Below are 14,817 nucleotides of genomic sequence, written 5' to 3'. Positions count from 1 at the left end.
TTGCACAAGTCATTTCAATTGCTATTTTAATTAGGCAACAACTCATTCGCAATGAACAGTTGTTAATCCTCATGTACTTTTAAAACAACAAATAAATGCTGTAAACATGTTGATTTTATATCTTGTGTTATGCTTTAGATTTAAAATATCAGGATTTACTTTAATTTGTATGTCAAAGGTATTTTTTACTTACATTGACATGAATGTGTTTAGTTGGCATTTGTGTCTTTTTTTTTTTATCCAGCAGCTGTTGCAAGTTACCAATCCAGTTACAAATTCAGTTTAAGGCTGGTCGATATATTGATATTATGATATGAGACTAGATATTGTCTTTGATTTTTGAGTGTCGTCCTCTCTTGGTTTTTAAGGCTGCATTACAGTGATGTCATTTTCCAAATTCATCAGACTGTTGTAACTGTTATATTACGATTCACTAAATCCGCATTGCTGATAATTGTTTATAAAATGTTCACTGAGTAAATATCTTGTGAACGCTTCAATGGTCAACCCTTAACTATCGTCACAACAACAAGTATTTTGCCAAAAATATTGGACAATTTGATTTCCTGCATATTGCTCAGCCCTCTTTGAATGATATATTGTAAAGTGTGCAGCTAGCTTCCAATGCTTCTCCAGCAGTCTTTGGACCTTGTGATCTCTGGTGTTCATGTTAACAGACTGTCAGCACACAGAGCTTTGGGTTGCACTTTGTCTGCTTCTGATTTTTTTATCTCATAATTTGGGCTATTAGATACCTTTAAGGATCTATGGCCTAATAATCCTGTACCTATCATTTACTGTACATCAATGTACAAATAAGGTGCTGAACTTTCTACAGGCTTATTTCTTCACAAGAAAATGTTTCTGTGTGGATAAGCTTGTGTTTAATCCAGTTTGTGGCTGTTTTTATGCCATTTTTTTTCTCCTGAACTCCACCTCGTTAGATAGGAATGTAAGATGAGCTTTGCTAGGAGAGTTTATCCAGTCTGCATTTTTCCCAAGTCGTTAAGGAATTTATTTGTTTATTCAAGGTATTTCAGGAACTCTTGATCTCGTGTCTGTAACCTGGTAGTTGACATAACCTTTAACTCGTAAACATTGACCTTCCAAATACTCACCAGTTCAAACCTGCACTTCTTTAAAAAAGAAACTTGAACAAGAGAGAGAGGAAGTAATCTGATAATGCCTGCATGGCCTTATATTATCATAAACTGAGATCACATCAGTCTAGCTGCATCTCTCCTTTCCTTAATTTTTCCCACGTGAAAAGGAATACAGATAAAAATCATACAAAATGTTGACTAAGGTCATGATAAGAAAAGAGGCCTCTATTGCCTCTATTTTTCTGTGTATTTTGTCTTGTGTGCTATTGGTCAAAATGTGTTTGTCTCTTAGCAACAACTGGAAGAGGAAGCAGCAAAGCCGATGGAGCCAGAAAGGCCAGCGACCCCTCCCCCAGTGGAGCACAAGCATCGCAGCATAGTCCAGATCATCTACGATGAAAACAGGGTCAGTCATCAATGACACAACAAGACTTTTATGGCCACGTTGTTTGCGTTGCAGCTATTTATTTTGTTCTCATCTCTGTGATTATTCAAAGCTAGAAGAAGCTATTTTTGCTTTTCAAACAGCCAGGGTTAACCAGCTAAAATTGTACAGAGCCGCGCCATGCTCCTCACAGCAGGGGATAACCATGGCGAACATGGCCAAGATGGGACAGTTTCCTCTCTTAAAACCAAGTTATTTTGCACTAAACTGAAGGCTGAACATGTGTCTTTAAGTCTTCTTTGCTCTGCTCTCAGTAATGTATTTTCTTCTTACTGAATCTCTATGGTTTGGTGATTTATTTTCTCTCTATGGTGCTTGTTTGTTTTCTGTATCACTCTTATTTTTATTTCAGCTAGGTGATGTTAGTCAAGATACTGCTGATGCTATAGAAACTCCCTCCAGAGGGAACTTTGGGATTTTAGCTTTTGCAGACCATTTACATGCACAAAAACCTATATAACAAACACAAGTTTGGCCCCTTTTAAATTCAAACGAGTGGGAGGCTCTTATTGTTGGAGCAGTTGCAGGAAATATAGGAGTTAACCGAATGTCTCTATTGATACTTTCTTCCATACAAAGTTTGGTTCATGATGAGATATAGCTTTAATGTTTGTGAAACTCCCCCCAGATTTGCAATGGTTTTTTCATTTTCATAAAAAAATTATAATGTTGGAATGCACAGAGGTTCATGCATGATTTATATATTATTCTAGAAGTTAACCATGTTTACTGCAGTTTCATTTTGGCAGACATGTGCATTTCCTCAATTCTTTTTTTAAATGAGTTATTACATTAAACTAAAAGTAAAGCTCAGAGGCAGGCATCCTTATCTGTGTTTCAGCTAAACAATAGGGAAATGAGTGGGTGAGTGTTTTTTGGAGGACACTGGAGTTTGTGTCTGTCAGACATTGTTGTGGTAGGAAAGCGCTTAGACACGCCTTCCTCCTCAGTTAGCTATTAACCCTTCACGCTGCGAAGCTGCTCCCAACCATGTACAGCATTCGTCTGGCAGCTGTGTTTGTTTTTCTCAGTCTGAAGATGACACTTATGGGAAGGGAAAATAAAGAGTTATTCATTATTGTTCTGATGATCTTGAAAAAGCTGCCAGTCTTCACTGATCCAAGAAATGTCCCTGTCACTAGCCCAACCCTATTGGTTATACCGCGGCAGGCACACATTTTCGTGTGAAATTCTTGCTTCTCTAAGCTGTTTGTAGTTGCTCACTTTTATCATTGTAATCTTAGTTTATTTTGACTTTATACATTTACCTGAATCTTTTAGTCCTATGTTAGAGACTACACCCCTGATTAGTTACTTAACTGGACAAATTGAATTGCTGTAATAATTGTAAAAGCATTTATCAAAAGCCTGTCCATGTGTAGCTACTTGATTAATATAAGCTGCTATTAATGCTGTAGCCAGTAACATCACAGCAGTATTACATTTATACGAGTACAACCCACAGAGTGATTTGTAAAATGGATTGTTTACCAGGTGTAACGTATTTTTTTTGGCTGACATTACAGTTTCTCTTCATTATTGTAGATCTTCTAATTTATGATTCTTCTTTTTTTTTTCTAGAAAAAAGCTGAAGATGCCCATAAAGTCCTGGAAGGTTTTGGTCCTAAGGTTGAGCTGGTATGTTTTTGAACAGATGATTATGTGTTTCGTCCTTGCATGAGTAGACGGTTATGCTGAGCTCAGTAGAAGGTTAGATATTACTGCTTGCCCAAAGGCTAATGATTAACCCCCTGTCTTTCCCTTGTCTGATTGTTCCTTTCTTAGCCCCTCTACAATCAGCCATCAGACACAAAGGTGTACCATGACAACATCAAGACGTGAGTATCTAATTCCACGGATGAATTTCATGAACATCTGTCAGCTTTGGGATAGGGACCATCTCGGCTGAAGAGAGAGTGCTTACATCAGCATGATAAACCTAGCTGATATTTCTTTCTTATCTGATTGCTGAGTCACCAGATTGCTACCCCTCTATTATCGCAAATGATATCCCTCCTAGTTAAGGGGTTTAAGGCCAGGCCATTTATGATAAGAGTCTTATCAGTTTGCAACAGGAGAGCAATCCATTTAAACGAAGACCCCTCTTTGTGAATGTACACACTATCAGGGCCGGCCCAAATATTTTCTCCCTACCGCCCCCATCATGCGTCAGCAAAAGATTTCACAGTAGGGCTGTGCGATTATGGCAAAAATCATAATCACGATTATTTCTGGTCAATATTGATATCGCGATTATTAAATAAGATTATTAAATACGATTATTCATTGACTTTGAAAACATCCATTTATTGAACTTTAAAACAAATTAAAATAATAATTTGAACAGTATGTTTTAAACAGTTGATTACCCTGAACTTTAAGTATAATTCAACAGAAAAACCAATAAAAAAATTAAATTATACATTTATATCTACATTTTAAATAAATAATATCAAAAATAATAAATACCAATAAAGAAGATAGGGGGGGGGCGGCACGATGTATAATGCAAGACAAATTGAGAGCATCATTGCGAAAGGGAATGCAGCAAAATAATCGTTTTTTTCGATTACGTTTTTTTCATAATCGTTGCAAGCCAAAATCGTAATCGAGATTAAAATACGATTAATTGCACAGCCCTAGTTCACAGTGTGTTGTAGCTGCAGCAGTGCAACAAAAACAGTGATGTCAATTATCCATTTGTAAATGTGTTGGAAAATAAATCAAGCTCAATCCGTTAAAACACTTTCAGATGGAAAACTTGTACTACTTGAAGGGACTACTTTTCATTAAAGATTAATCTGACAATTACCTCCTCAATTATTTAATTCATCAATTTGTCTGAAAATGTCCAGAAATTGTAAAAAAAAACATAACAATTCTTGTGAGCCAAAGTTTACATATTTAAACTGTCTGCCATTATTATTATTTTTAACTTGCAGTCCGAAACACAAAGAAATTCAGTTTATTATCATAAGACAGAAACAGCAAATACTCACATCTTGGAAGCTGGAACCAGTGTTTTTCTTTTGGCATTTTTGCTCAAGCTATTACTTAAAAAAACACTCATTCATCAAAGTTGTTGCAGATACATTTTCTGTATATTAGTTAATCGTGTACTTTTTGCAGCTTTTAATAGCAGCTTTAATATAGAGAATTTAGTCGGTCAAATCCATTCTTAACTATTTTTAAGGTTTTATTACAATAGTACTAGTAAAAAGAGTGGGTTTTTCTTCCTGGAAATAGACTCCCAGACTTCCCTTTGTACTGACTGGAAGTTTTGTTGCTGGGACAATACTATTTTTGTGTTAGCCAGCTTCATATGCTTTATGGTAAATACCCCAACCTTTTCTGGTAAACACAGTAATATCGTATTTTTACTGATTTTAAGTGTTGTTCTCTTTTAGCAACCAAGTGATGAGGAAGAAGCTGATTCTGTTCTTTAAGAGGAGGAACCACGCTCGTAAACAGAGGGTAAGTGTCCCAGGCTATCAGATAAGCATTGTGGAAGTTCTATGTGTTTGTGTCGGGACTCTGGACACAACATTAGAGGCTCCACCCATTTCCATAGTCGTGTTGTCACGCCATACCTGGTCGACTGTTTGCACTCTGCTGCCTTCCGCTGACCGGGCGCAATATTATTGGAATTGTTAAAGCTTTTGATAAGTGGTATCTTCCCTGTTTACTTAAGGCTATGTAATATTGACACACTAGATACACTATTACATTTGCAATTTTTGTATGCGTCACGCACCCGGAGAGAACCCAGTTTAAATATTACACGGGAGCAATAAAGCTGCATTATTTTGCTTTTATACTGCTTGTCATCTTAAATGTACTTGTATATAATACAAATGTAAAAGAAACTCTTAGTGTGACAAAAAAATAGGGCTGCAGTGAGAATGCTTTATAGTCTTATAATCTGCAGCTCTGTGAGGATGTACTTCAGCTAAATGCTTTTTTTTGCGAGCATTAGCTAATTAACCCTAAAAACAATAACCGCTAAGAGTGAAGGGAGTCATTTCAAGACATTTGAATGAATACACCAGCCACTACAGGCGGCTATTCTCTGAGGACCATGGAGGACTACAAAAGTTCATGGCACTCAAGTTGTTGACATATTTCAGTCTTAAGCAGAGTGGTGAACCGACTGACCCCATTTGCCATCCTGCTTTTAGCATGGCTTATAGAAATAATGCCTTGATGTAATTGTACTACAGGAAATGCCTTGGTTTCCCCTGTTTGTTGAAAAGTATTGTGCGGGCCAAGAAGTGCTTTTGTTGCCAGTATAACAATAAATATGGTCACATTGAATAACAGAGAAATACGCCAGCCAATCGACTGTCCCTCTGGCTTTTTTCTTACTATCCAGCAAATTTAAATATTTCAGAATCACCCCATGTTGAAACAATTGACTATTTTTTTTGTATTGCAATGGCTTAGTGCGACCTACCTTTCTTTGCCTGTTCCCTGTCGGAAACAGACCCTTTGGTCTCTGAACAATGGCAGAGTGCAAATGGCTAAGTGCCAAGAGGAAGGTGAATTGTTGGTCCCCTGCTGCAGAGAGTGGATACAAAGCTGTATTGTCCTCCCAATAAAGGAATCTTTCCATATCTTCACTTAATATGTGAACCCTTCCACCCCTTCACCTCATGGCTTAGTGCTCATTGAAACACCAATTTAAACAAGCACTTGAAAACTATTTGTCAACAGAAAAGCTGCTTCGGAACAAGCTGTGCCTTAGTCAGGATGCTGAGTTAGGCAGTTATTTAAAAGATTAACACAGCTGCCATGTGCAGTTGGTCTGCATAATTACCAGGTTAAAACAGATTGAATAGACATGCAAAGAAAACTGTCAAATCTAAACATTTTCAGTTTTTCAACGTTGCAAAAGAAGCTTCAAACTATTTAGTACAGCTCCGAAGTGTTTCATCTACTGTACCTTCAACAAACTGAGCACTATCTATTGCTTCAATAGAAACCTGAGAATCCATATACCATAATATAAATTGCATGTACTGTAATTTAGAATCAGTTGTATTCACTCAGGGAAATCTATATGAAAGGTTTTTCCCCAAAAAGTCTTTATTTTTAAGTAAGTCTCTATGGAGGTCAACCTTATAGGACTGAAATATCTCAATACCCTTTTAATCCGCATTACAGTCGGTGGTTTAAAAGAACAGTGTACATGCAGATTTTATTTGAGTGAGAGCATGTCAGCTCTATCATAATATTTTATACAAAAAGGTTCATGGTTTGGCAGGAAGACATTTTGGCTCTTACTATAGTGATGGAGGCCAGGAACCCACTCCTGATATCCCATTGGTTTCCCACACTGTGCTCACAGGAACAGAAGATCTGCCAGCGCTACGACCAGCTGATGGAGGCGTGGGAGAAGAAGGTTGATCGAATGGAGAATAACCCCAGACGCAAAGCCAAGGACGGCAGAACACGGGAGTATTACGAAAGGCAATTCCCCGAGATCCGCAAGCAGAGAGAGCAGCAGGAGCGATTCCAGAGGTAAACCGGTTTACCTGTGAACCGTCCACATAGGGACATTATACCCCTGTTTTTGTTTCTGTTAATATTGGTTCTTGGTTCAGAAGCTCACAAATCTCGCCTTTTTCTACTCCTTTCTATAGTGCATATTGGTTGAGTTACATTGGCTTCGATGGAGCTCGATTTTTTTTCAGGCGGCATTTTAGGATTATTTTCATTATCGACCATTCATAACCTGACTGATTATTTCCTCAATTAATTGATGGATTGATTTGTCAAAAAAAAAGACATTTAAAGGGGACCTATTATGCAAAATGCACTTTTTTATGTCTTTTATACATAAATATGTGGCCCCGGCATGTCGGGGAACTCACAAAGTGTCAGAAAATAAAACCCTCTCTCTTTTCCTCCTTGCGCAAATCTCTGAAAAACGGGGCTACATCGAGCTGATCTAGATTTGCCATCCGATATGACGTCATTTACGTCATATCGGATGGCACCCACAGAATCAATGCCCGAAGTGTTTTGGACGTAATATGGCCTTTTTTTACATTAGCAAGCATCGCTAACACTCAGAGCTAACCAGTACCGGAGACAGCGCATGTGTGAAGAAGCAGGAAATAAAAAGGAACTCACCTTGTGGTAAACCAGCAAGAGAGAAAGCCTTTGAGCTCCATAATGTTTCAGAAATAATCCTTGATGTGGTTTTGGCGCTTCATCACCGCAGCATTTATTTTAGACAGTATCTGCCGGGTCCCGCATGAGCAGGCATAAGCTCTGCCCCCTCTCTTTTTCTTTTTTTTCCAAAGCTTTATACCCCGAATCAGCACTTTAGTAACAGGAAGTGAAATAGAGGGATATGAGGCATGGCTAGAATGGGTGATCTGTTTGGTATTTTGAGCAAAACACTTCATAGACATGTTTTTTTATACATTTTTATATATCTGAGACCTATGCTATTGCCTAAATATTGCGTGATAGGTGACCTTTAAATGTGGAAACAAATTGCAAAACCCTAATAAAAGTAGTTTGTTATCACAAGAGAAATATTTACATTTTATTTTCTTCTGGCAATTTTGCTTCGGATATTACTAAAATTATGATTAAGAAAATCATCAAAACTGATTATATTTTCAGAGTAATTGTTTTAGCTTTTATACAGACACGTTAGCTGTTCGAAGGAGAAAAAATATTGCAAACTTTTTCTAGGGTCTTATTGCCCAGCACTGTTTCTGTTTAATACTGGTAACAGAGTGGATGTTTCGCTCTTGAAGTAGACATCCTGACCTCAAATTGCACAGCATCAAAGGATCTAAATACACGGCACAAGGTGGTGTGCAGTGGCCTATTTTGTGCAGAGACGCTGGTCGTCTAGGTGCCTCTGGGAAGGGTGGGAGACGGGGTCAAGGTCCAGCGGAAATGTTCCAAGTAAATAGTTTGCATGTCAGCACTTAAAGCTGACAGCTAGACCGTGCATAAGGAAGTCGTTAATTACTTGTTCAAGAGACTCTTATGTATTAATAATGTGTACTTGATTCTGTTTGTTGAAAATGTTTTTAAAGTTCCAAAGCTTACTCGTGTCGCTTTTGTCACGGAAACTGGGAAATCACATTTCCTCTTTAAAGGAAAAATAATGGGAGGCTACTGTTAAGTCTTGGCACATCATACAAATGTAATGTGTCATTTAAAAAGAAAAATGTAACATTTGTTTGTCTCTGTTTCCTGCAGGGTTGGACAAAGAGGAACAGGCCTTTCTGCGACAATCGCAAGAAGCGAGCATGAGATTTCTGAAATCATAGATGGCCTTTCTGAGCAGGAGGTGGGTATTATCTGGAGAGCCTTTATTAAATATATTACAGTGTAAATGTACAACAGCATGGCTGGATGACAACAGCCTAAATAGAAGTGTCACAGTTTGTGTCTTTTAAGAGGGAGAGTTCTCTGCAGCGTTTCACTTGCATCATCTGGAATACATTTCATTCAAACAAGTCACAGAGGCAGAAAGGCGGTTAACTAAACAAGGGAGACTATTGGAGTGACTATCTGTGTCCGTGCTCCACAGAACAACGAGAAACAGATGAGACAGATGTCAGTCATCCCTCCCATGATGTACGACACTGAGCAGAGGAGAGTGAGGTTCATCAACATGAACGGCCTGATGGATGACCCTATGAAGGTGTACAAAGCCCGGCAGTTTATGAATGTTTGGACCGAACATGAGAAGGAGATCTTTAAGGAGAAGTGAGTTGTGTTTTTTTGTGGCGCAGGATGTCTGCAATGTGGATATTGTGTACAGGCTCTAATGCCACCTCGGCCTTGCACTAATATATTTTTGGATTTGGCACATGAGTAATGACTGGCATCTCTTTCTAGGTTTGTCCAACACCCAAAGAACTTTGGCCTAATTGCCTCTTATCTGGAGAGAAAGGTGAGCTTGAGATCCTGTGTATTGCAGAATTTAATGTTATTTATATTTCACTCTTTTTGGGTTTTAAGACCATAAACTACTTTCCATACTAAATTAGATTGAATCCAACAGGCTGTAATGCATATTTAAGTAGTGTCCATCAAGTTTTTAATTTAAAATAAATAGTAGATAAATATTCATACACTTGACACTACTTTCAACATTATCTTTCACCCTTTGGTCATTGGTCCACTCCAAATGGTATGTCTTTATTAAAGCTCTAACTGTAATTTCAATAATGGATAAGTTAATGGATATACAAATAATTCCACACTATTTAAAATTGGTTAATCATTTAAGTTATTTTCATGCAAACACATAGTTTTTAGCCTTTTAAATATGGTTATTTCTTTTTTTTCTGTGTTTTATAGTATTTTTAACAAAATGTCTTAAGGTTTTGGATATTTAGTAAGAAACTGGCTTGACTATTTTCTGACATTGTGTGGCCCACTTGATTTATCTATGAAAGAATCGATGGATTAATTATCACTCTAGTTAACAGTAAGTTCCATCCAGTTTCACTGCATATGATCAAAATATTCCTTTTCCTATTTCAGTGTGTTGCCGACTGTGTCCTTTACTACTACTTGACCAAGAAGAACCACAACTACAAGACGCTGGTGAGGCGGAACTATGGCAGACGGAGAGGACGCAACCAGGTAAATGTGAGTCATCACTAAATATCTATTTTAAGTGTTTTCCAAACCATGTAGAGCAAACGATTTCCATGGGGTTGCAATGGAAACAAATGTCATGTGGCCGTGGATGTGATAGTCATGTTTAATCACAGCATTGGGTTTTTTAGTGCTGTGCGATTATGGCAAAAATCCTAATCACGATTATTTTAGTCGATAATTGATATCACGATTATTAAAAACGATTATCCATTTACTTTGAAAACATCCATTTATTGAAACAAAAATGTGAACAGTATGTTTTTAACAGTTGATTAGCCTGAACTTTAAGTATAATTCAACTGAAAAAAAAAAAAAAAAAATTACATTTTTTTTTTTTAATACAAATAATAATCGTTTTATTTCGATTACGTTGTTTTCGTAATCGTTGCAAGCCAAAATCGTAATCGAGATTAAAATACGATTAATTGCACAGCCCTAGTTTGTGTGACTTTGCCACACCTGTTCCACGTCTCCTTGGCTTACTGAAAGCTTCTAGTTAATGACAGATCTATGTCTACCACATGTATCACATATGTGCCACACCTCTTTATGGAACCAAGTGCTTAGGATTGTCCCCCTACATTACTGTCATTATTTATGGGGGAGGGGTTGAACCAGGAAGCAGCGTTTGCACAACTTTCCTTTTCTTTATTTATAAGCAAGCAACCCTGGGACTATGTGATACAGCTACAGTTTGACTCACTTGTTTGTCCAAAAGATACATAAACATTATCTGTGAAAAGTAGAATATAGGAACAGTCAAATATAGAATAAATATAACATTTAGCTATAAAAATAGGAGTTTGAAATAGGAGGAAACTGATGCTGTCGCTCTAAATTATCATTTGGCAAAGTCTGGTGTTGAAAAAATATTTCTATACAGTACAGTTAATCAGCAGATTAATCGATAATGAAAATAATTGTTAGTTGCAGCCCTGTTTCAAATCCATTATAAACACACTTGCATGCATAGACACACACAATATACTCAGCTGTAATGTATTGTGTTAAGCTCCTATAAGCACAGTATTAGCATATATTCAACACACACTGTGGCGCCAAGAGGTCAGACAGGGCGAGGGTAACATTCAGAACACAGGGAATCTTGGGACACATTAGGTATGTGTACTATTATAATATATAATGTATAAGAAGCTGGATTCATTTCAGACACAACCAACTGTCCAATCCTATTGCTTATCCTGCTGCACGTGGCGCCATAAAGATTGATATGTCCCAGTATAAAGTATAGAGATAAACTGGCCTCACTGAAATGACTGTCAAATCTGGAATGTGAACTTTGTCGATGCCAAAGTGAGACCTATAAAATGACAGCTGTGGAGATATTTCATTGTACGCAGATTGTTTAAAGGGCTTTATATAATCGTAGTCTTGCACTAAAATCCAGCAAAAATAAAGGTGCACCATCTTGCAAAACACTCTTGGCAGACATTAAATATTGATTTGACTCATTCTGTTGGATGTTTTCCTCTTTCCTGTCTCTTCCTCACTTCACCAACCCATAGTCCTTGTACAGGACATTCTGTCTCTGCGTTGGGTACATCAGCTGTGTGACACAGTGGATTGGTTGTGTCTTTAATGTGAGGGGGTCGAGGGCGCGTGAGTTCATGATTACATCTGGCACATAAAGATGGTGACTGGTACTATTTCTTCATGGGTGATTCACCCGCCATATGTTTAGCCTTTCACTTTTTGCACCATTCATAGTATGGACCCACTGGCATTTAAGAGACATTTCTGTGACAGAGTGCCAAGTGTGGAAAAAGGTATTTCTGTGCATTCATACTCAGCCAGGATAACATTACACAAGGGCACTTTGTTGTTGTTGTTGTTGTTGTTGTTGTTGTCCATTCATGTTTGAGAAGTACTCTGGGCTTTATTTTTAGTGACGGTAGGGTGCACATGCATTTTCTCTCTTGGATGTTCTACTGACTGACAGGCACTTGGTTTCTGTGGGATAATCAGAGATGGGATTGTTGGTCCAGCACTTGTTCAGATCAGACTTTTGAACATTGGTGAATATTAATTTGTAGATGTTAACACAGGATCCAGTATCAGCATCTCTAGTGGACTGCTTAAAACATCAATAGACTACTTTCAAACCCCCCACCATAGCATTTACAAGTGCAATTATACTTTGCGCTACTGTTGCAAAGACAATTAGATCCAAGGGACATATTTAGCCATTTATTCATACCAACATGGAAAAAACTATAAAAAACTATAAATTAACTCAAATAAATTACAATTATCCCAATACTGCAATGAGAAATCTGTCGCAGAATCTTCTGACTCTTATATAAACAGCACTGGGGCCCTCCCTTTCCCAACCACTGAGCTTTATACATGTGAATGTGCGATAACATTGCCAACATGCAGAAATTATATGATGTAAATTGTTTTTACTGGTTGAATTTGAACTAAGTACATTTGATCAAGTACTGTACATTTTCTTAAGTTTAAGTATCGACACGCATATGGCAAGCCGATTTAGCTTTTATTCATTTCTGGAGGATATCAAAAAATCTATTCTTACTAGTAAGAATGCAAATTCTTGATATCAAAAATTAAATTGTAACTAGTTGTAATGTGTATTTCTGATATCAGAAATGCGATTTTAACTAGTGAGATTTGCATCGTTTTTCTCATCCATTTCAATGGGAGTTGGAATTTGAACTAGTTCAAATTCCAATTTTTGATATCAGTAATTCAAGTGTTACGAGTTGCAATTCAATTTGAACTAGTAAAAATACCAATTTCTGATATCAAGAATTCAATTTCAACTAGTCGAAATGCCAATTGTTGATATCAAAAAAGGATTTTGAACTAGTTCAAATTGTATTTCTGATATCAACAATTGAATTACTGATATCAGAAATTGGCATTTGAACTAGTTCAAATTCCAACTCCCATTGAAATGAATGAGAAAAACGATGCAAATCTCACTAGTTAAAATCGCATTTCTGACATCAAGAATAGACATTACAACTAGTTACAATTGAATTTCTGATATCAAGAATTTGCATTCTAACTACCGGTAGTTCAAATTCAATTTTTGATATCAAGAATTCGCATGCTTACTAGTAAGAATAGATTTTTTGATATCCTCCAGAAATGAATAAAAGCTAAATCGGCTTGCCATACACGCATACATAAATAACATGATGTGTTTACATTACTTATTCAATAGTTTGTACAAAAAGTAAAACAAAACGAGCTCAGCATTAAACTATAAATAACTGTTGTATATATTTTTAAGTCATAAAACAGGATAATTTACATTTACTTTGTCTTTACTTTTACTTCATAATGTAATAAACCAAATTGAAGCAACTGTAGGATTTAGTGCCAGCTACTTCCACTGAAAATATTTGTTAACAATAAACAGGTCACGCTGGTTTTGTATTGTCATGTATGTCCGTTTCAGTGTTTCATAATCATCAAATGCGGTTCCTACAATGTTGTAGTTTTGAAACACAAGTTGTCACTTTTAATGTAAAAGCTGGTTTAAGATGGTGTCTATTATTTGGTGTCTTAAGATTCAAGTCAGTTGCTTAAGTGGCTCGAGTGCTTTTTCCAAAACATCTTGTGGTTGTGGAGAATGTAAGTGTTTTTTTTTCTCTTCGCCTTAATGCACGTCAGGATGTTGTGGATTTGAAGCTACTGGTGTGATTTAACAAAAGCAGTGAGTGGAGTGAGTCATTAGAGGGGGGAAGGAAGAGGACGGAGTGAGCGAAAGAGCAGTGGAATGTAGGGCGAGCGAAAAAAATAAAACCCCTGAGCGAGACAGAGTCAGCGCTGGCAGTTTATCCGCTGAGTGTGTGCTGTGTGTTTCCATTTCCTCTTTCTTCTGTTCCTCGGAGAGAGAGAGCGAGATAAAAAGCCACCCCTCTCTGAAATAGCGGAGTTGGTACAGCCCAGCCATCTGACAGGCCCAGAAACTCAGTGTGCTGCTGTGAGTGCCAATCAAAGAAGAGCGCTCGGTAGGGAATAGGGATTACCTCGAGTGACCCTGCATAGATTAGTGCGTGCATGTGAGATGGACAATTCTTTGGGCGGCTTAAGCGGCCCGATGACACGCTTTCCCGGAATATGTGCGGCAATGCCGTGGCCCGGCAGCCCTTCTAAGGAGCTCTGCTATGGTGCTGTCCTGCCCCTCTACTGCTACCGTTACCTCCGCTATGGAAGCACTGGAGGGTAAAACTCACGTTTACAACAGCCGTAAACTGTAGGAGAGCGAAAGGGATTTTATGACCAGCAAATGAGCTTGCAGGTAGGTCACTGGCTTGATACCAGTTGATACCAATCTGTCTCGGTTTGTATCTGCTTGTTCTGTAACATTTTGGTCCGTGTCGTATTTTTTTTACTGCTCTGTTGCTCAGGCAGTTCGCTTCTTCCTATTTACTTGCGGCATGTAGGCAGTCAAACTCGGGCTATTTTAGGGTAGTTTTTTTTCTAGGGCACGTGCAGTCATGGTTTTTTTATTTAACAGTCAAGCCAAGCCTGTGTGAAATGCATGTATTAGTGCTATGTTGTAGGCACTTTTATAAGGAGAAATTGTAGGAATTACTTTTTAATGGGATATTTTTTTTTTAAGTGTATAAG

General features: G+C 37.6%; 1 protein-coding gene across 6 annotated transcripts in view; it reads left to right on the top strand.

Annotated features, from left to right (window-relative positions):
* ncor1 (nuclear receptor corepressor 1) overlaps positions 1-14,817 on the top strand; it is a 59,565-nt gene that overhangs the window by 9,651 nt on the left and 35,097 nt on the right. For 4 of the 6 annotated variants that reach the window (XM_034114663.1, XM_034114655.1, XM_034114647.1 and 1 more), the window contains exons 6-14: positions 1,396-1,509; positions 3,130-3,186; positions 3,334-3,386; positions 4,956-5,022; positions 6,896-7,068; positions 8,776-8,866; positions 9,110-9,288; positions 9,421-9,475; positions 10,072-10,179. In XM_034114663.1, the coding sequence (XP_033970554.1) occupies positions 1,396-1,509; positions 3,130-3,186; positions 3,334-3,386; positions 4,956-5,022; positions 6,896-7,068; positions 8,776-8,866; positions 9,110-9,288; positions 9,421-9,475; positions 10,072-10,179 (897 nt within the window). Of the gene's footprint in view, positions 1-1,395; positions 1,510-3,129; positions 3,187-3,333; positions 3,387-4,955; positions 5,023-6,895; positions 7,069-8,775; positions 8,867-9,109; positions 9,289-9,420; positions 9,476-10,071; positions 10,180-14,191; positions 14,486-14,817 lie in introns of those variants that run through there. The other 2 variants (XM_034114639.1, XM_034114667.1) reach the window with 2 other exon arrangements.

The sequence above is a fragment of the Trematomus bernacchii genome, unplaced genomic scaffold, assembly GCF_902827165.1.
Source record: "Trematomus bernacchii unplaced genomic scaffold, fTreBer1.1, whole genome shotgun sequence".
NCBI lineage: Eukaryota > Metazoa > Chordata > Actinopteri > Perciformes > Nototheniidae > Trematomus > Trematomus bernacchii.
The sequence above is the reverse complement of the archived record's forward strand: the minus strand, read 5'-3'. Positions and strand labels throughout refer to the sequence as shown.